General features: G+C 39.5%; 1 protein-coding gene across 5 annotated transcripts in view; it reads right to left on the reverse strand.

The window, feature by feature from the left end:
* PRKCA (protein kinase C alpha) overlaps nt 1-22,822 on the reverse strand; it is a 160,788-nt gene that overhangs the window by 73,753 nt on the left and 64,213 nt on the right. For all 5 annotated transcript variants that reach the window (XM_057418673.1, XM_057418671.1, XM_057418670.1 and 2 more), the window contains exon 3: nt 11,987-12,069. In XM_057418673.1, the coding sequence (XP_057274656.1) occupies nt 11,987-12,069 (83 nt within the window). The remainder of the gene's footprint in view (nt 1-11,986; nt 12,070-22,822) is intronic.

A 22,822-nucleotide genomic window follows, 5' to 3' on the forward strand; every position in this document is an offset into this window, starting at 1 on the left:
AGTTAGGGCTTGATAAAGTAATAAAAGGCTAAATTTGTGTGTTAAAAATGTGATTAATTAATTAAAGATAGCAAACACTGAAGTTAAGGAATATACCAACCACTACCAATGTCCAGGCAAGTGAAACCCCTTTAATAATAGCTTCAGAATCAAAAATCATAGTTTACCTTATTTTAAAGTAACTATTACATCTGACTGCCATCACCATATGACTTGTAAGGTCATAACTTACAAACCTATCAGCAGTTCATATTCTTTAGTGATTGTACCTTTCGCCATCTATTCAAGAACAGATGCCCAAAAAGCTCTTAAATAGGGCTGAAACTTAAGATGTCACCCGAAGCACAGATTTAATGGAATAATTCAATGCTATTAATTATCATTAGAAAAGTTACATAGGAAATGCAAAAAGGCTGAAAGATTTTTCATGTCTCCTCATTGTAAGATTTAAGCATGGAACATTTGCCAAGTCATCATACATGGACCACTGTAGCTGGTTCTGTTAGCTAAGTAAAATACCTTATCTATAGTAAGAGCACCCTTGCATACTGTCTATAGACAACTGGTCCTTTCACACCTGATACAAGAGACCCTCACTTCCCCAAAGAGCTCTGCAGACAAACTTCTGAGCATCAGGAAAACAGCAGCAGCAGAGAAGATGATCATGGACTTAGTGCAAACCATGCCAAGAATTCCAGCTCCGATAATGACACCTGAGGATGCAATCTGAGTTGAAAACCATGACAAACTTCCCAGGGGTTTACTCTTTACTTTAAGTTTCTGTTGTAAATGGAAAGAGACACATTTTCATCTCATTTTAGTAAAGCAGATTGCCATCTCTTCCTAACTTTTTTCAAGCAGGCAGTAAATGTTGTCTCAAGAAATAAGTTGTCATAAAGGGACTGTACAGACTAATAACATGCTTTGAAGAGTATTAAGGAGGTCAATCTGCCCAATTCATTTTAATTGAACTAGACACAGATGGTATATGATTTCATTTAATTAGGCTGTAGATAAAGAACATCTCCACATAAGGCATGCCAGTCAAGGATAAATCATTAAATAGCAGTATATACTTGAAAACCCTTAAGGCCAAAAAGCTTGCTGCGTAACTGAGGACATTGGTGCAGTATCCCTTTCCATCAAAGGATCAACAGAAAGAAAATGGACAATCCCATCAGAAATACTACAGAAGATAATATACAAATGTCTAGTAAATTAAGAAAAGAGAGCATTTTGAGAAACCCATATTTATTACAAAAGTAATGCTAGTTCTTTCATTATACAGACATAATACAATAAGGCATAGTGCTCTACCATAAACTATAGTTACAATTAAATAGATTATTCTACCCATCCATTAAGCAGATCTAATTATGGAATATCATTAGCAAGGCCTTAATTCAATTTTTTTCTTTGCTTTTTGATTACTACCTATTAGTTTTCTCCTTTTACTGACAGACTTCACTTTTAAGTTGTTATCTTTTAAGGCAGAATAGCATTAAGAGACTGGCCATACTTGGATGATTTTGCACAAGGCTGGGGCTATGGGAGAAGAATGCTTTTCCTGGTCTATTTTTTTTACATTATTATTCTAGCAAGATTTTGGAATCAATAGTTTTCCCCCCTGTGGCCTTATTTATACCTCACCTCTTTTTATCACAATGAATAAAATGCATACAAAAGCTGCCAGGCTTACAGAAAAAGATGGAGGTGACAGTGTAAATGCTCTTTCAGGCAAAATACATGGTGCTTATGGGCACATTTACTTCCACAAACTCTGCAGAAGCTGCACAGCCCATCATTGTGGCCCTGTGCAGGGAGACAGAGACATCCACCTGCAGAAGAAATGTCTCCAGACATTTGAGTCTCCCAGAACAGGAGGACTGCAGGAGTACACCATATAATACCTATGGCATCATTCCTTATTCCATTCTCTATTGAACAGAGTCAACGGTTTTTATCTGATTTTATAGGTATCATTCAACATCATTATAATGGCAGCAGAGCGTGTTTATTCCATCGTCACTAAAGCCAAAGGTATTTCTGCCTGGGAGTTTGTAGATGCACAGAACCCCTCCATAGAATCAACATTTTCCTCAGCTCTCTGAAGGGAGTAGGGGCAACGCAGTACATTTTGTGTCGTTTCAGCTTTTATTACAGTTGTAATCTTACACCGTCTTTATTTTCCTGTTAAAGAAACAGTTTAAATACCAAGTTTGTAAATCAGGCACAGTTCATAAAGCACTGAAAAGCCTCCCACTGACTTGGATGCAGATTCTGCACTAAAGTTAGAAATGCCCAGAAACCCACTGTTTCTGAGACCTTTTCCTGGATCTGCCTTCACCATCATGATTTCCAAAGCAGCATTTTGCACTCAGTACATTTTACAGAACAGTTTGCCCATTCAATTCATTTAAACTCTCACTTATGTAGAGAGCTTTTCCTTGAAAAATAAGTGGTTTCTTAAACCTAGTGTGCTGAGCCAGTATTACCTGCAGCCCTGAGGGTCTTCTTTCCATCCAGATATCACTGTGATGCTGTTTAAACATGCAAGTACCACAAATACTTTATGATATATGGTGATAATGTTTATGCACAAAGAGGCACACAACTGCCTAAAAAAGGCCACTGCAAACAGCATGTATCTGATTAAACAGATGATTTTAACACACTCACACGCTCCCAGGTTAGGTGTCATGATTTATTAATCTAATTCTCAAGGCATCAAGTGCCTACCTGCAGCTCCTGTTGACTCTGCTGGTGAACACAGGCACTCATGAACATGAGCAATGAACACTATCTGTGTGTACATGTCAGACGTGTGTCCATGGATGAGGAATTTAATATCCTCTTTAGAGCAGGGCAAATTTTGCCAAAAGCCTTACTTAAAATTAAACCCTAAAAAGCTCCTGTTAAACACATCTCCAACGACGTGCTCTCAGAAGACAAACAATCTTCTACTTATTCAGGAGGAACCTGAATTTTAAATGTGATCATTCTGAACCACAGCTTCAGGAAATGTTTAATTTTTGGAAGACTGTATTGATTAAGATGCATTGGTCTTTTACTGCAGTGACTAATAACCCAAATTCTTGGAGTGTATCCCAACAGTATTGGCAAAACAAGCAGTAATGAACCTGAGTGACTGGAGCAGATAGATTAAAAACAATAGAATGCAATGTGGTGACAGCGAATGGGGAAAAAAAAACTAAAATGGCACTTTTTTCATCATTTATTTTAGAATTACTTGAAAATAAGCTTTTATTATAATAGCCATTTCTGAACTATTATGTCAGTGATTTAATCTAGATATACACCGTATCTCCTCACCAGGGTGCATGGAGTAGTTCAGGTGCATGTTCTAGTGCAGCAGCAGTCTTCTCATTTGACCCAAGGGCTTTATTGTTACCCAATATAAAGCACTAGGAAACCCTTTGATTTGATTTGAGTTTACAAGATCAGTAAACAGCTGCACCTCCTCATAGAGGAGCAAAGGATTAGGCTACAACGGTGGGGCAGAACATTTTCTACTCCTCTCATTATACAATGTGCTTCAAGCAAATAATAATAATAATGATAAAAAAGGATGTGTATTTCTATTTCTCTTAATTCTACCTCTGTGTAGAATGCTTCTAAATTAAGCACGTTAAATATAAAACCATTTGTGTTTGACTGAAGTCTTTCATATTGTTTATTGCACCCCCTTTCTGCAGGAATACTGAACAAAGTCTGTTGATTGCACAGTTCTTTCTCTCCTCATGAATGGTCCAATCACACTCTTGGCACATGAAGATACAAGTAACAGATGTTAAACAAAACTCTGAGGGATTATGCATTTCCCATGAAAGTTACAGGACTGCGTTCATTTCTACTGTTGGGTTTTTCACCACCCTTCTATCTCTTTGCTTCGGCTTCTCCAAAAGTGTGTTCCCTCTTCTTGCACCCTTTAGAGCCCAGAACCATTCAGGAGCTATCAACAGAGAATGTTTAATTCCCTTATTCTAATTTGCACTATTAATCCAGAGTACTGACTTCATTAAGATTTAGAATCAAACAGATAGAACAAATAGAACAAGATCAACATGACAAAATGAATGAACTTTGATAACAACTACACAAAGGCTCTGGTTATTAACATTCTTATTTAATTAAATGAAATAAAATAAAAAGCTTTTTAATATTGTAAAAAAAAAAAAAGACTGTTATTCATGTGTGTTGGGGAACAGGATTTTAGGCTTCAGATTCAATACAACATGGCTCATTTACTTGTAAGCAGGCCAATCTGCAGGTACTAATACAGACCATGGGAAATAAAAGTGGATTTTGACTAAGGAAGGATTTCATACAGCTATTTATAAGAAGAGATAGCCAGGTCTTCTTCCTGTTGCATGTAGGATTATAGGGCTCAAATTGTCTTCAACAAAAGGCAAAGAAATTTCTCGGGAAGAAAACTGTAATTTGGGATAATCCCAGTTTGCAGACCAAAGACCTATCATTTCCCACCTCATGATAACGTTCATTAAAGAGAATTAAGACCCTCAGATTCAAAAGATGCTTTTTAAAGAGGGCTTACATAAAAATCACTTTATAAATTATACTGCCTCGAGTAAGTTTAGATTTAATGTCTGTGAAGTTAACAATTTGCTATTACCCTTACTACTTGTCCAGTGCAATAGGGTCTAACCTAAATAGTTACTATAATAAGTAGGTTTCAAAAAACTCCCAAGTTTGGGGCCATATGCATTTTATAACTATTTTTATAGAGGGTTTTATCTCCTTTCTGGTCCATTCGTTGCTGGTCTGATGCTCCTGTTGCCATAGAAACAGACCTGAAGGGAGCTTTGTTACAGATCACAATGGTTTTCCCAACACAGAGACGTTTCTTTCATACCTTAGTTCAGCAGGTACCTTCTCGGGGGGACAGAAAGAAGAAAGGATAAATCAATCAGTGACTCTTCTCTCTATTAAGTTCTCATTAACAGAATTTATTACACGCTTTTGCTTTTAGTTTATGAGATCAGCCTATGATCACTGGTACTTTAAGGATTAAGTTTCATTAATTACATGGGCCATGCTACGGCTTATTTATTTGCAGGGGAATAGTGGAAATCCAATTACAAAAGGAATCCCGATTGCTGTGATGTTACTGCCACAGAAGCACCGTGATTTATTTTTTCAGGGCAGGTAATATGCAGTTGGCTTAAGATCTGTGTGCATCCAGTTTCCTCAGGTTGTTATCATCTAATAAGCGTGCCCTCAGACCACTGGTTGTTTCATGATAAATCCAATCTTTTTCCAAAAGCTGAAGAAATGTCTATGAACTACTTGGGTCACTTAAGAGCATCACCCCAACCACAGCAAAAACGAAGAGGAAACAAACGAGGTAACAAAAGCATGTCCAAGAATGAAACCAAAGTGCTCCTGTTTAATTAAAGCTACCCAGATGCTTTACCAGGACCGGATAAATGGAACACAAATGGAAAAGGATGACGGCTGCTCTCCTGCCAGTCACGATGTGTCTCAAACCTCCCCTCCCTGCTCTTCTTCTCTTTGTCATCTCTCTTTTCCAGGGTCAAAACACCTTGATAAAAGAAACTTGTTCTCTCCTGCAAAGCACAAGTTGTTCTTTCCCCCCCAGCTCCATGGGTGGTTTCCTGGAGTTGGTTGGTTTATATTAAGAAACTGAGGCTGTAGCAGTTTCAGTGGGCCCCGATCAGCACCGTTCTGCCAGCACCCCAAGGAAACAGCTATTTACAAAGATGGGTATGCTCTCTGGTGACACATTTGAGAATTATTTGTGGCATTTGGATCTACAGTGCTTTTCAAAAGCAGCCCACTCGTTTTATTCCAAATTGAGATTTCATCTAATTTTGGTGTAAGAGCTGCCACCTCAAAACACAGCCCGTGCTAAGAGCATCTGGCATTCTGCAAGGTTTTCTCAGTGGTCTCTGCATGTTCCCTTGAGCTAATAAGTTCAGTGTGCCATAATTAGGCTTTTTCTTAAAGAACCCCCACATCCCCATTGTGGGGATGGTACCTGCTAGAAACGTCTATGGTACATCTGACACGTGACGTCTCATGCACGAAGAAAGCCTTAAGCACTCTTCCCCCTTAAACCCCAATATCATGTCCTCATATTTATAAAGAGTAAATATGAGATGACAAGGAAATAATCAAATTCAACTCAAACCGCAGAGCTAACATTTGGAAAGTAAGGAATAACGTCAACTTCAATTTGGGGGATTACAGGCAGTTTTGATTGTGAAACCAGCACCCAGCAGATTGCTTCATGGGTTGTAGTTACGGCCACTACAATGCAACCCTATCAACAAGATTGCTTTCTACTATTGGGAATAACTTTGCTGAGAGTTCTCCTTTTATAATATCACTGCCTAATTGTTCTCCAGTGCTAACGTATGAAAATCACTGATATTTTTAGAGCCATCATTTATATACATTTCCTAACTGTACTGCCTCTGTTTAGCTATTAACTCTTACAAGGCTATATGTTATACCGTAGACTGCACAGCAAAAGCACAGAAAATGAAAACATTAATTCTGGTTTTTACGATGCCGTTATTTGGCATTGCTCTGGATTGGGAAAATACCAATATTCTTTATCAATAAAAAGCTTTGAAAAGCTATGGACTTTCAAAGCTCACAGACTAGAATAAAAACTAGTTAAACCACATGCCCTGTGTGCCTCAGGTCCAAGCTCCATGAGCTGAAAGGCGGAAGGGCTGCAATGGAAGATGTGCCGCTGGAGTCACACGCTGTGTGTAGGCAGTCACCCGTCACATATTTCCTACAAGGGGGGGTGTATAAGAGAGGATTCACACAGCTCTTGGCAACACTGCAGTAAAATTATTCCATGCATCTTCTGCAGAGGGACAAACTACGAGAGTCAATTCCGGGATTGCGCCGTAGGCAGAGGGAAGGAGCAGGAATTAGAAGTAGTGATAGAAGTTTGTGAACCTGTTCCTTTGCAATTTAAATCTGCTTCTTGAGGATCATTCACTCCAGCTCAAACGCTGTTTTAGTTGCCACAAAAGTAGCCTGAGCTTTAATATAGGGAATAGATGGTACCTCTCAGTAAATGTTAAGTGTCAGTACATGAACAGCTTTCAAGCAGAAGCTGCTTCCAGCTACCTAAACAAAGGCATTCAGGTGAGCAGTGCAATGAATACCTCTGTACAGCCACCTAAGAGCAATTAAAACCTGTCTCTGGAGGGCACTGAACAGTTGCTCAGTGCCTAAGCTGTGCCTGGGTACCAAGTGGTGGTGAAACTCCCACAGGCAGGTGAGCAGCAACGCTCTGACACAGGCAGTGCCTGCCAACGGGTGCTGAACATAAGGTGGAGAGGGTGACATATGGCTGGAATTTACTATTTGAGATGGGTGGGGAAAAGAGCACTTGGATGCTGAAGTATCCAGTAATGGGAAAGGAATGTCAAGGGCCATAAGATGCTGCTGCAGTTTAAAAGCAATTGATGGGGGAAACTGAGGCACGTCCTGCCTATCAGACTCATGAACCTCCTCTTCAGATGCCAGCTGAGTATGAGCAGAATATCTATTGAATATACACAGAGCCCTTTGTGGCAGATTTCCTTCTGTAATTCTTTCTCTTCCATTAGAAAGAGTCTTACCTCCAGACTGATTCTGTTCAAAGTGAAATTTCATTGTCGATATACTCAGCTGCCCACATTTCCTACCGAGCCATTACAGCTGTGCACAGCACCATTTAAGAACTATTTAAATAAATTATAAAAGTTGTAAAACCTTTATTTCTCCATAAACTACTTTGGACACTCTGCAGAGATTCAAAAGTCTGGGTAATAAAAACATCCTTTCTGTTCTGAAACACGTTTTAAAGTACTGCATCAACTGTGATCTTGTTCATGTTGGGAACCTAGGACTAAGGCTTCTGGGAAGGGGGAGTTGTAATATAGTAAGGAATAGCATATTTTGACAAAAGGATGCTTGCATTGTGATGGTTTTATGTAAGAGTATTATCTACCGTGCCCATCTAATCATGCCCACCATAAACACAGTGGGATTAATGATTTAATTAGAAAACAGACACACAAACACACTGAGTTGGTATCTCCATTTTTAAATTGAGGGGGCTCTAGATTTCCTTTGTTTAGGGTAGACAATGAAAAACAAATGCATTTATTGCATCAGAGCTGTTTAAGAATCGCTTCAAGGAACCCATACAGCCTGTATGAATTCAAGCGAGCACTTATTGCTAACCTGGCAAGCAGTAAACTCTATCTTGCCAGATCTTCCTGCCTTTGTGTATCTTCTGTGAGGAAGTGAGAAGGGTTTTATTTTAATTAAAAAGAAGATATTTCTAGGACAAGACTGCCTTTTATCCAAAATTCAGATTAGCAATAATGTTCTCCCCCCCTTGGTGGCTCACAGTTGAACTTGATCTTAAGGTCCTTTCCAACCTAAATGATTCTATGAGTCTGTAATACATAGACATAAGATACATCGGTATCTTATCAAGGGATTCTCTTCTAGGTGCTTAAATACCAAGAACTCACTGCAATTTTGAGTAGCAAAGCCAGATTTAACCTCCCTGGACACTACAGTCACTTCCTCTCATTTAGGTTCTTTTCACTTTTTAAATCAATAGTGATTTTTTCTTTAATTCTATGTGAAATGGAATCGGGAACATTTAACACATCACATGCAGTTTGAAACACTTTCTGGTCCCTATATTCCATTAACAAAGGGAGCAAAGATTTAACTCTCAATTTTAAAGCATCCCTTCTGAAAGAAACCTGACAAGTTACTCCTTACACATCTTAACAAAGCAACAGTCAATTTCTGAGGTTGCTCTTAGATTTTTATAGTAATTTCCTCAAGTTTTAAAGCATTTAATCAATGACTTGAAATAGTTTTTTATGAACACCAAGCAATCTCCCAAAAGCAAGCAGCTAAATTAGAGATGATGCTTTGTGCAACTTAAGAGTATAATAGCAGCAGGAGCTGTTAAATTGTACTCAATAGCATCACCATAAAAAGAGTTGGCCATGAAGAGAAGATGAAAAATCTCTACTCAGACCACAGAGGGACATCAGATAGCAGCAAAATAACACCCTGCCAAGCATAAAGGAAACAAAGTTTTCTGGTTGCGTGAATCCTTATTTCATCTGAAACAGGATATTGTTCCCCAGACACCATCATTTCAGTGCTAGTCAAGGACAACCACTTTATTTGCAAGTATTATCTTCCTTTTGGCACAAACACAGACCTTTCAACCTTGTATTGCAGCTAATCCGAATAAAGCAAAACCAAGGTGATTTTAAGCTTTTGCCTCTTTTACGCTCACCTTTATTAAGGCATTTAACTTTGAAGGAATATAAAGAACAGGTTCCCTTTTCTACAGCAACAGAATACTGCAGCAAATAAAACTGTTACATGAGGAAACAATACGTGTATACCACTATTTTTAGCATAACAGACCACAGGACTTCTATACAACTGAGTAGTCGGTTTATTAAATAGATATATAGGAAAGCCTAGAGAATAAGAAAAGGTCTGTGGTTAGCAGAGCCTGAAACCCCTTTTGTTTCCTGAATTGATATATCTAGTGTATTTATACCTAGTGTGTAGTCCTGTGTATTTATATATTTAGAAGCTAAAAAACAACTTCTGTTACAGATGTTAAAGATACTAAGAGTCTACTGAAGCTGTCAGTGGAGCTCCCCTTTCTGCAGGAGGCTGCTGCAGCCAGAAAACACGAGTTTTGAAAGGCAATGACACAAATCTCTCTGTACACAATTTAAGGTAGCTCAATTCTCTCTTTCAAAAGAGCATTATTTTAAGGACACACTTTGACCCTGCCCTTCAGCCACAACCACAGGTTTAGCTTTCATGGAAACCAGAATGAAATGCCTAAACATGAAGGGTTTTTTCCCCCTTCCCAACCGACTAATAACCCCACCATAGAGACCTGCCATGCCCCGGGGCAGGCAGTGTCAGTGCCGCACTATCGCGCCTCAAGCCACATCTATAAATAAGTCCTTGCCATCGTGTCCCAGATACCTCCGACCTCAGCAGGGAGGACTGGGAACACTCACCTGCAAGAGCTGCCTGCAGGAAACGTCTCCCTTGGCTGTGAAAGGCAGCTAGGCTTCCGAGGGGGAAATGCTTTGTCTGTTGTTCTGCAGTCTAACCTTGACCATCACCCATTGCAGGGCATCTATCTGACTGCCAGACTTGGATTCTCCTTAGTGAATGCAACAACTTTAAGTGATAGCTGTTCTAAAGGTGTATTTGTAAGGATTGCCTCATTTATGCTGAATGTGCAGTGCATGCTAATTTTGAATTTTTATAACAGGCAATAAATATTATAACAATTAATATATAATTACTACTCTGGGAATTTTCATTTTATTAATGACAGTATTGCTCTTAAAATTAACAGAAAGGTTGCATCAGGCAAAGGCACCGGAGAATGTGAGTATGCAAATTAATTGTGCACCTGCACGAAATAATTTAGAAAAGGACTTTTTTATATTTAAAAATCTGCTAAATATTATGATAACCTTTTTTAACACACTGCATTTCAGAACAAAGATTCCAGTAACTCAGACAGGGATAAGTTACTGAATTGTAGAAGGGGAGACATTACAGTCAAACATTTCAGTGAATTAAAGTATAACATTCTGAAATCCTCTTTGTGTAATAAGTCCCACTAATGTAGCAAATTTTAATAAACCATATTTATTTTCTGTTTGCTTTTAATCCTCAAAGTGGTTTTGAAATATTGCTTCTGTGTAAACATTGAAAATGATTATTTGGTAACCCAAATACCAAAAGAAGGCATTAGACTGATTTATTTAATCACCAAGGCCCCCCCAAAATGAATCATGAAATGCAGTCAGCAACATTAAGGACTATTAACAACCTGCCACACAACCCATTCTACAGCCATGAATTGATTCTCGATAAAATTCAGTGGTCTCACCCGTAAGTGTTTGTTCTCATTTATGAACTTTAGGAAAAAACCCTAAAGAAGTCACCTTTCAAATGAAAAAGAATCAAGAACACTTTCAGAAGTCAAACCATCCATAATAGGTGCAGAAGACCTACTCGTGCCACCACTACCAGTGTCAATCAGCAGTAACAACTGTATTTAAATGTAAAAACAAGATAACTTTTTAACATCCCAAATTTTCCAAAACCCCTTTTGGCTTCTGCCCATGTACTGTCCATTGATCTTATGGCTGACATATTAAAACAATTCATGAGGAGCTCATTAAAACCTAGCAAGAAAGGTCTTCTGGTGCCTTTCGTCAAAGGAGATAATAGCCTACAATCTAGGGCATGAATATGTTGCAAGAAACAAAACAGAGCCATTCAGACAAAGAACCCTTGGAATGCATTGTTCCCATAAGCAGATGTTAAATTACTTCACTGTACAGCAGAATCTATAAACCCCAAATGAATGTTATTTTTATGTGAACAAACAAGATTAGTTTATTATTTCAGCAGGGTGACACACAATTCTAGTGCATGTGTCTCACCGTGCAAGCAGATGTGCTCAAAGTAAAAACTGGTTGTTGACCAAGAATGCTACGGGTATGCAGAAGTATTGACACAGCAAGATAGAATGAGTGTATCCTGACTGGAATACGAGCTCACACATCACTGTAATTGCTTCAAAAACCTATCTCAGGTAAGTCACTTGGATCACGATTAAACTGTCATTGCATTGAAGCTAGAGATCATTGTGTGCAAATGATAAGGACCAGAGTCAACTCTGAAGATGTACCTTGAGATAACGTGGATACAAAGAGTATCAACAAGCTGTTTATGATAGATATTTGTAGTCCAAGTGTTTTTTAAAAGTTCTTAAGTGAATATCATAAAGAGCTTATTGATAGTGCTTACAATTAATTCTCACAATTAGGTGCAAAGAACATAAAACTATGCGTAAAAGCAACATATTAAATGCTAATGTACTTACATCAGTATCAGGTCCCTTGTCAGCCCCAGGACAGGAAAAGGTAACAAACTCATGGCATCTCTTATGAACCACAAAGCAGCAAACTAGTAAGAAAAGGGAAACAAACAATTAGAAAGGCATGTGTTAATTTTTTTCCTATTGTAACAAATATAACAACAGTGGAAACAAAACTTGCAGTCAAATATTTCACCTGTAAGTCAGTGAAAGAAAGCAGAGCCCAATATTAAATAAGGGCACACAAGAAAGGCAAACATCAAGTAAACAATATAAAGATGGACACCAGAAAAATCCAAAGACTCTACACAACACTGAGTATTTAAGAGAGCCCATAGTGTTAAAATACAATGTGGGATGAGCAGTTCCATAAAGCCATGTTTCCTGAGTCTAAATCTGTATCTGTAACAAGAACTGTCAAAGTGCATGCAGGCAAGAGCAGGAGGCATAAATAAGGAATGAAACCTGTGCTTGGGTATGGGATGCGTTCACCTGTATGCCTTGGTGAAGAGGTCTACGACATCCAATGTCTTTACTACTTAATTACTTGTGTAAGAAAGCAAAGTCTGGAGACTTTTGTAGAGAATAAAGTGTTCTCATATCACAGAATAGCAGGAGATAATGGGGGCAAAGAAAATGATCTCCCCATTACAACATGACTCCCATTTAACAATGAGCAAGGCTATAGGTTGTCACACAACACAGGGCATGCACGTCCCCCCAGACCACATAAGAACAATTTGACTGGTCCCGAGTGTGCTTACTTTGAGAAGCAGGGATTTTTGCTTTTCACCCTCCCTACAGGTTATTTTTAATATTAAGCTTAGTTCAGCTACTCCAGAATTGCTCCACATTTTAATAAAATGGAACAATTTAGATTTGAGACTGTGCAAATACCATGAAACAAACACACACCAGCAAGCAATGAGTCAGGAGACGATAATGAAATGATTCAAAAGTAATTCACTATTTCTTTACATACACTGCATTCCCTAAAGACTTCAAATTTTGCATTTCCAATACATAAAAATACACTATTTCAAAGGATGCTTCTAAAGAATAAAATAGATTTCACTCAAATGGCACTTGCAAACACTGAATTTCCTCAACTTCAGTGGAAACCAAAATAAATTATCTCTGTTTTTCCAAACAACTCATTTCCTGAGGCATCTTTAACAGTTCTTTCCCCCCATTTAATATGTATACAAATTTCTTTCACCTAATCAAGAGAGCTGAGAAAGATGTTATCAAGTGCAGCTTCATGTCAGTGCAGCACACAATGGTGACTCCTCCATAATGCCAGACTGGCCTCGTTTACATCCTTAAGTCAGCCGTCTGGCTTTAAAGAAGTCTCATCACCCTCATATCTTTCTCCAGCTATTTTTCATCCTCATCCCAAGCAGCAATTGTTTCCAACAGTTCTATTTCTGACACGGCATATGTTAATTCTTTGGGCAAATGGAATAAAATGGGCTTTGCTCTGCTGATTCCAGATATGCTCTGTCGCCTTCATATGAGCCAGAGCTCTGGCTCAGTGTATGCTGCCCACTTGGTTGTCTAGTTTGTTCATCATTCTCAACCCCAATGAATCCTACAATTATCATTTCCATGGTTTGTTTCTACCAAGTGGAAGATCACTAAGTGGCAATTACTATTAATACTACTTGCAGCTGAAAAACGTTTCACTTCCAAATTGTATTTTTGGTTCCAAACCTTCCACTCTTGAAGACAAAAGCCCGAATAAATCACATGCAAAAAAAAAATAACATCCTCATTACATCCTTCAGGAAACAGAAAAGTTAGCTCATTACTTCTGTAGGCAGTGATCATACAGTTGCAAATGACAACATATGCAAACGATCTCAGAAACACTTCAGGGAAGTTGTAGGACTGAGCTGCTCTACCAATGCCTGCTTTTCAAATCAGGATCTTAGACTGGCTACTCCAGCTCTGCCTTTATTCAGCAACAGTCTGTGTTACAAGAACTCTGCATTTCTGGGCATCTATTTTGGGCAGTATTTATGAAATAGCACAGTCACATCCCACCTCTGAGCTGACAGCCTCACACAGCATGTTAAAAAATGCATTTAGCTGGAGAAAAATGTCAACCTTGTTTTTAATATGATATATTCTAAGTGTCAGGATAGATACATAGGAAAACCATTGCCACTCTTTGCTACAGCCTCAGACCATGGTTATGAACTTTAGCTCCATGAAAACAATGCTAATCACTACAATGGAAACTCCAGTTCAGCTGCCAAAACACACAGACCAGACAGCATTTGTCCTTTGGGACTTGCAGCTACACCTCAAAAAAGTCATTCAGGTTTCAGTTATCAGCACTGACTACTGAACTTCTAAAAACCTTTCTGTTCAGCCAACAGACCAACTGGTGTGTGCACATCGACACGGGCAGTCTCAATTCTTTTGCCTTTATTTCCTATTTCTATCTGTAATGGGTTAACTCTCTCCAAAGAACTTGTTTCCTTAGGGAGCAATTCAAAAGCATCAGACCTATCTCACCTTTTGAGAATACTCAGATAGATTGACACAAAACTAAACAATGGAATGAGCACCTCTCCTGGAACCATAAATCTGAAGGGAAAAGAATAAGGGTGAACTCAAATCTCTTGTTAGCACTCATCGTTTCCATACATAAAATTTAACAGCCAAATTCTCATTTTGAAATTCAGCCATTAGAGTGTATTTCAGCATCAGTTTTAAAGTTTTCTTACTTTCACAAGGCAATGCCGAGCTGGAGAACTCACGTAAAACATTCTTCATCCACAGAAGTGCAAATAGAATGCTATCTGCTTAAAATAAAACGCCATTTTTTTTTCAGGAACAGAGATGAAAAATAACCCCTCACTCGTTACTTGTTTTGAAAAGATGTTAATAGCTTCACATCACTTACTGCAGCTGGTAAGAAGTCACATTATGTTCACCACCTTCTTGTAATGAAAGTTATTACTCTGCTTTGCAGAGACTGCCAGGGAATTTGTTGCTTTACATTTTAACAAGAGTGTAAGTGAGCTGGCACGCATTATGCATAGTAGCTCGAGAGCAAGTGGTATCTTGAGGCTGACAGTTATGATGATAAAGAAAATTATTGAGGTATTTTCATGTTTTGACAGCATGATTTTGATCTGTGGTATATAGAATATGGTTGCAGACATCCACCCTTTCCAGCTCTGGGCTTGCTAGAGACAAATAATCTCTCAGCAGCCCAGGGAGGGGGCACGGGGAGGAAGGGAGAGAACAAAACAGGCCTTGTGCTGCAAAACCAGAGTAGCTGCTAGTTCTCCACCAGCATGCTGATCCCTTGCCCTCCATCCTCCCAGCAATGCTGCAGAGAGCAGAGAATGCTAAAGGGGGGAACACGAAAACAAGGAAGAATGTGCTACAGAGCACTCGGTGCGCTCTCAAAGCAAACAAACAGGAGACACACTACGTGATAGCTGGGATTTATGGCACGTAATGGGAGGGCAATTCATTCTATCCAACACTTCTCTGTGCAGGCAAAATACTGAGAAAAACATGTTAATAATATATATACTGTCATCAGCCAGAGTTACAAGGCACTGCTGTAAATTTCCAACTGTTTTCTCAACTGTGATGTGCTGAAGGTTATCATGATATATATCGTTGGGTGAGAGTTATCTGCTGAAAACCACTGTTAGTTGTAGCGAGACTGATGGGAGAAATGAAATATTGCAATAATAAATAACAGAAGCAATAGATGATCTATAAAGGAGAAAAGCCATTGTGGAGCCCCAGTCACCCACGCATCCTTTAGGCGCATGTCCGAAGAGCTTCACTACCACAAACATTGCAAAGTGCAGTGGCAAAAACATCAAGTCAAAAGTCACAGACTTCATAATTTGGAGTTATCAGAACAGTCCAACAGACACTTTAAACAAAATATATCCTTTTTATACTCCCACTGCTGGGAGGGAAACAGATGAGCTCTTCCAGAAAGACATGAATATTGCTACCACACTAGCTATTTATTCAAGTAAAACGAATTAAGCTGCAAACCTAAAGGGCAAAGGGAATTCATTTCTAAGAGACAAACTGAACTGTCAGTTATTTGCTATAGAGAAATTAGTGAGGTTTTTCCAAGTCATCTTTGACTTGTTTTCCAATAGTCAAGGGTATTCTCCCAATTTTAATGATGAATTCATGAAACTTTAACTACTGTAAAAACAATGTAGGAGCTTCCTGTTTAAACAAACTTTTAAGCTGTGGCTCCACTGTTATGACATTATTAGCTCCCAACAACAACAGCTATACATATTCTTGCCTCCATCATTTGTTTCTAGTAGTGTTTCTTCCCAAGGAAGCAGTAGAAGCAGCCTGGCTAGCCACAACAGGGAAATAACTCGTGTCCACTCAATATTTGTTGTTAGGCTTTGAGTAAGAATTCATTGTGAACTGGACTAAGGAGTTGCAACGTAAGTATAACAGGCATGAAAATCACTCTCTGCCATTACCCTCAGAGCACACTGGAGAACTTCAAGGGCCTCTACAGCAGCTTGGAGCACTGCGTAATTTTATGTTGCTGTTTCACATACTTTGCATTTCCAGTGAGGCCACAGAATTTCCCCAAGGGGCCCATATTACTGCCTGCCTTGTGTCTTCTGCACGACACCGAGCAATGAATGAATTTGGCACATGGCACGCATTAGTTCAGTCTAAGATTAAATACAGCAATTACATTAAACGGAAATAGGGCACTACTTCAAAATAGACAAATCACTTAAATACCAACTACATTTGTTATTTAAATAAGCATTACTGTTTAAATAAATTTACTAGGAATAGATTAAACTCAGGAACAGGAAATATTTCCAGAGCAAGAAGAGCAGCAATTAAGAAACAGGATTTAGTAAAACTTGTCTTTCTCCTTTTCTGAATAGGATTATAACCCACAAGGAAGTAATAATGGAGATCCCTTTCAAGGCTGTAGATTCTAAACCAAACCCAAATCAGAAGGAGCCCTACCTTTGACTGCTATGAGCATACTGAATCCACAGGGAATTCTGCTAGAATTCCATTTCTCTAACTTTTCCAACATATATAATTTATAACATGTCAGCTAGGTTTTTTTTGCCAGTGTTTCACCCCATCTAGAAGAGAGTGCTATCCCAAGAGAGTGCCCAGGCTAACACTCACAACTGCTATATGCTATCTTTCCACTTGGCATTTACAACTCTTCTCACTAGAACGGCCTGCAGCGCAGTGAGATACAGCCTGTTCCAGGATAACATAGTTAATAAGAAACTGTCTCTCCCCATCACCTTAACCTGTTACTAAGCTGCTTAAAGCTCTTTTGTAATAGCATGAGGCCACACAGCACCTTCATGGCACTAATCTGCATAGTGCTACACACTGCTCGCTCCATGGGTTATCTTTATTTCCCTTGCTATTTCTGCAGAACTCAAACTACCTGCTCAAAGCAGCGTCAAACACCTACCCCGAAGTCGACGTACAGAGGCTACACGAAATCGATACTGGTAAATTAGGGCTGATTCCTATTTCTAAGCGCCAAGTCTAGCACTCAATAACTGGTTTGTGTATCCTCATCCATCTGACCTTGCTGCACAGGCTGTCAACTCTGACAAGTTCAATCAGGCTAAACAGGTTGGGGGGAGGACACAAGTAAGATCTCTACTAGGTGGTTTGAAAAGAGAAAGTAACGGTTAACTGCAACATCATCTTATTTGTGTGAAAGCATTACACAGATCGTCCGGACAGTCTTAACTACTCAGGTCATTAACTCCTTTACCCTAAGCATAAAGCAGATGGATGCTGCCGGTAAGCTGGCTTTGCCAGAACTACAACAGCGTGCAAACACAGCCTGCATGCCTGGCAGAGAACGCGCAGATATATTTGCATCTACCCAAATAACTCTGGCTGACCTGGTGGTTCTGTGGGATAACATTATAACTATGTACCTGCGGCGACATGTCACACATTGTCAAACACGCTGCATTTAGTAAAGCAACCAACACGTTCAGGTTTGTCTGAACACTATATTCAGATACACACCCCATTTGCCATTTCTGTCTTCCATTACAGGGAAAAGAAGGTTCATAGTACTGGTTTTTCCCCTAGAACTGTAGCGCGATGCTTGCAAAACTGAGGAAGAGCTTCAAAGTATTGAAGTGTTTAATGAAATATGAAATATTCAACACTGACTACTTGTTAATTATACACTTTTTAAACGACAGAGATCACCACCTCTATGTAAAGTCCTTGCTAAAGTTCCACAAGCTATTAATCTCCCTGCTTTGAGGCGTCCCATTTTATAAATGAATAATAACCCAGAAGTCATCTGTCAAAACCAGTGCTGGAACAGCTATTTCAAGAACTTGTAACAGCAAAAGAGATGACCCTCTTTTTTACATTGCTTCTGGAGTTTGAATTCTCTTTAGTTTAAAAATCTGCTGATCCGAACATGGTATATGCCAGCAACAAAGACACTCTGGGTGTCTGCTGTAACCTGCTTTGGAGCTGTGTACAAGCATATCAGCAAGGAACAGCACAGCTCTTTCAATTAAAGACCTGACACAATATGAAAGCCCACAAACGGTTCCTGTGAACACTGAACATTAGTTCTTGATTTTCCAACTAACTCCGCAGCGACCCTAATTGCAGAACTGGGATGCCTTAAATGAAGCTGCTGCCTCCAGTTTGATGTATTACCTACTGCAAAAATAAAGGGCCGAGAGAGGCAGCACTGTGGAGCAGCACAGGCTGTACGCATTTAAGACTAGGAAACAATGGGATTCAAGACGAAACCGACCTCGGGAATGCAGCTGTTGGAGTTTGTTTTCTAACACAGCTGGAATCCTGGACGCCGGCAGAAAACAGAGCTTTTGGAAAATCACGGTGACTGCCTCTGCCGATGCTACAAGACATGAGCATCACATCTAGCATGAAAAAAGAACGAGGTCCTCAACGACGAAACCTCCTCCGACACTAAGAGCAACCACAATGGCTTTGCTTTCACAAGCCCGGCCGCCATCCCAAGCCACTTTGTTCCCATTCTGCCTCTTCACCACCCAGCCCAGGGCTGGCTTGAGGGAGCACCAGCTCTGGAAGCTGCTGTGGGCAGAGCTGCTTCTCGCTGCCAACCAAGCTGAAAACTTGATTGTTCAGTCACGAGGTGCCTCATGCACCAAAGACAAACGTCGGGGAGATTTATGTGATTCCTTAATCTTTCATCTCGCATTAAATCACCCCCATGGCCGATTTAACCCAGCCTGCGCCATGCTCCGAGGTAAGCATGGCAAACTGATGGAATACAGAAGGCATGCTCCTACAGCTGCAAGGTTTTACTGGTTTAGAAATAGTTTAGAACATTTTGGTACTAATGTTATAGCTTGTTTTGCTCCGCACTTTACTCCATAATTTAATGATACCAAGCTAGTGGTGGCTGTAAACCAAAACATTTCCTTCCTTCAGTGCGATGTGTATGGACACAACAAATACAACAAGTGAAATGCCAGATCTGAATGCCAAGAGCTGCACATTAGGTATTTTAGTATATTTTGGATTTAAGTCTAGGCTTTCTGTTGTGTTTGAGAAACCTTACACATACTAATGAAACTAATGAGCCTTATTTGCCAGTAAACTCAATCCACGCACTGATTCCACTGTTGCCAAAAGACAGTATTTATTTTCTTCATGATGGGAAGAAGTGAGGCCAGGATGACACTGAACAAGCTGTTTGAAATACAAACAGAGCCATATCCCAAGTACTAAACTGCAAGAAATAAGCCTCCTATGATACCTGCTCGGGTACAACCCTGGTAAGAGAATTGTTTCACAGTTGCTGATACAACAGGGACAACCACAGAATTCTGCATTTACTTACATATGCAAAAGGCCCTAAAAAGATGATAGAAGTCTTTGATATGAACTTTCACACAATCACGATTCACAATGTTTTTTGCAACTCTTATCCAATTGCGTACATCTTATTAAAGGGTCATCTGTTAGAAACTTCAGTATCACTTTCCTGAGCGCATCAACCACTGACCACATAGTTTCTTCCCAAAGTAACTGCAAGTTCTCAGGAAGAAAAGCAACAAACAAAACCCAAAGCTCTGCACTACATCCCTATTAGATAGAAATCTATCACCCATGTAAGACAATACACACGCAGCGAAGCCAATAGGCAGAAGACAGTTTTTATCTGCAGTATGTTAGAAGGGTACATTGCTTACTCATAACAGGCACATTAATTTCTATGGTTTGGCAGATACCAAATTACATGGTTGAGTGAATAATATGTTATAGTAATTCATTCCAAATAGCAAAAGTGGCATTTAGAGGAAATACCTGCGGACTCAGAGGTAGGCAGTATATACACAGCTAAATATGAAACCATGGAAACATGTCATTTAATTACGAATGAATTATTTACATTTGCAGTAAGACATTTAAAGAAGAAAATAACTGAAACAAAGAAGTAGTTGAGATGGGAGATCTGCAGCAAGAAAACCTGTATGGCAAGAGGCAGTGGAATGGGTCACCATACAGTCACGGTTAACTTTTAAAGGTATATTTTGAGCATGAATTCAGGAAGATTTAACTAATTGTACCCCCGTCAGTCTACTAATTCAGCCGCAGGCTTTCACATACAGCCCTTCTTAGCTTACCCATCTTGGTTCCTAGTGCTTTGCCAGCTCAAACATTTTCACTCTGAGGGAAACACTGCATCAGCATGCAGAGCTGACACAGTGATGATTTCCCAAGTCATGCTTAAGTGACCACTTTAATTTGACATATGGCACACTGCTGTCAAAACCACTGGCCCCATCCACTTGCTTCTATGTCTTAACATTTATGCAGGCAATTTTTTTTGGCAAGGCTGGGTTTTAGCTGGACCAATTCCCCAGGCTAGCTCAATACACAGAGTACGAAAGTTCATGAAGCACAAAAACAGAACAACTACAAGACCACCACAGTAGCCTAGATTCATGCTAGAGTTATACTAGATAAAGCAGACAGGATAACAACCTATACGAATGGTAAAATGTAACCCACCGTGCTCAGTTAAGTCAAAGAACTGAGATTTCTTTGGTTTATTATAGGATCATAGAATAGTTAGGGTTGGAAAGGACCTTAAGATCATACAGTTCCAAACCCCCTGCCATGGGCAGGGACACCTCACACTAAACCATCTCACCCAAGGCTTCGTCCAACCTGGTCTTGAACACTACCAGGGATGGAGCATTCACAACCTCCCTGGGCAACCCATTCCAGTGCCTCACCACCCTCACAGGAAAGAATTTCCTCCTTAGATCCAATCTAAACTTCCCCTGTTTAAGTTTTAACCCACTACCCCTTGTCCTATCACTACAGTCCCTAATGAAGAGTCCCTCCCCAGCATCCCTATAGGCCCCCTTCAGATACTGGAAGGCTGCTATGAGGTCTCCACACAGCCTTCTCTTCTCCAGGCTGAACAGCCCCAACTTGCTCAGCCTGTCTTCATACAGGAGGTGCTCCAGTCCCCTGATCATCCTTGTGGCCTCCTCTGGACTTGTTCCAACAGTCCCATGTCCTTTTAATGTTGAGGACACCAAGTGTCTAAGTGGCTGACAAAGATCATTTTTCAAGTATAGGCAACATTCCTAGCCTTTAATCTTTGCCTCAAAATGCTCCCCAAAATTTAACCTATGAGTTCTAAGTTCTTAGAATAATTGCAATTCTTGTTATTAAGTCATATAGAACCTTGACTCTGAAAGTAGCATACAAGCACTTTCCACTGTATGGTGAGGACAGATTTGTGCGGTTTTTCCTGGCTCCCTGAAGCAGCAATAGAAGCAGTATTTCTTACTTTCTGTCAGACAGAATGAGTCGTATTCTCCTGATGTGGAAAGATAAACACTATTTCCTATCCCATATATTTACTAAAAGCAATACATTAGCGCAAGTGAAAAAACGAGGCAGGGCTGTCAGTGATGTGTTAGCTGAGATCCATCCCACAATATTGCTTACAACAGGCCAAGAATTTCAAGCAGCAATAAGGGACTGGAATTCAGTAACCCATGACTCAACCCCCCAAAAAATCCCTCAGAGATCGCAACTCATTCCTACTCGCCATGGAACACGCACAAAGGGTCTGCAGTCCAGAAGTGAAGCACATTAATTTCTGTCATCGCTGTCTTTTCAGCCTATTTTTATTCAAGGCTTTACTGTAGGACACGTTAGCACTTTAGAAGAGATCATAAAGGCCACTGGAAAGAATTAAAGCATTCTGTAATCGCACATCAAATCTATAACTTGTTAGGGAAAACAACCACCAAGATTTGAGCTCTCAGCTGACAGGTTTTAAAAGCAAAGATTAATAGGTAAAATAAGAAATCTCTTTTTCATGTGTGTTAAAAAATAATACAGCCTTTATGAATATTTCTTGAGAAGAAACCGCTGAAACCACCTTCTTCTGAGCTTTAAAGATTTTCTGACATAAATAATAACTATTTTCCCTCCCTAACTGTCCCCCTTCTTATATACAGCACAACAAAGCAATTCAGCATTTTCATAATAAGCATTTAACATCACTAGAAACCAGGCTTTTACAAAGTGGGCGCAATGTGCTTATGGCTACCTGGGATGCTGTGTTATTCCAGATCGAGTAGAAGTACTGGTGATCTATCCATTCTAAAAGACGATTTACTGCTAGAGGTGTAGTACAGATCACCCCACCAGTGATATGGATGAATTCAAACAGACTTTTTTCCAGGAAGAATTAAGTATAGGCCAGAAATATCATTTATATTATTAATATATTAAGTTTAATATTAATCTGCATAACTGTAACACTCCCAG

The sequence above is a fragment of the Pezoporus wallicus genome, unplaced genomic scaffold (assembly GCF_028554395.1).
Source record: "Pezoporus wallicus isolate ANWC-B61680 ecotype Strahan unplaced genomic scaffold, APGP_CSIRO_Pwel_v1 contig_3710, whole genome shotgun sequence".
In the NCBI taxonomy this organism is placed as follows: domain Eukaryota; kingdom Metazoa; phylum Chordata; class Aves; order Psittaciformes; family Psittacidae; genus Pezoporus; species Pezoporus wallicus.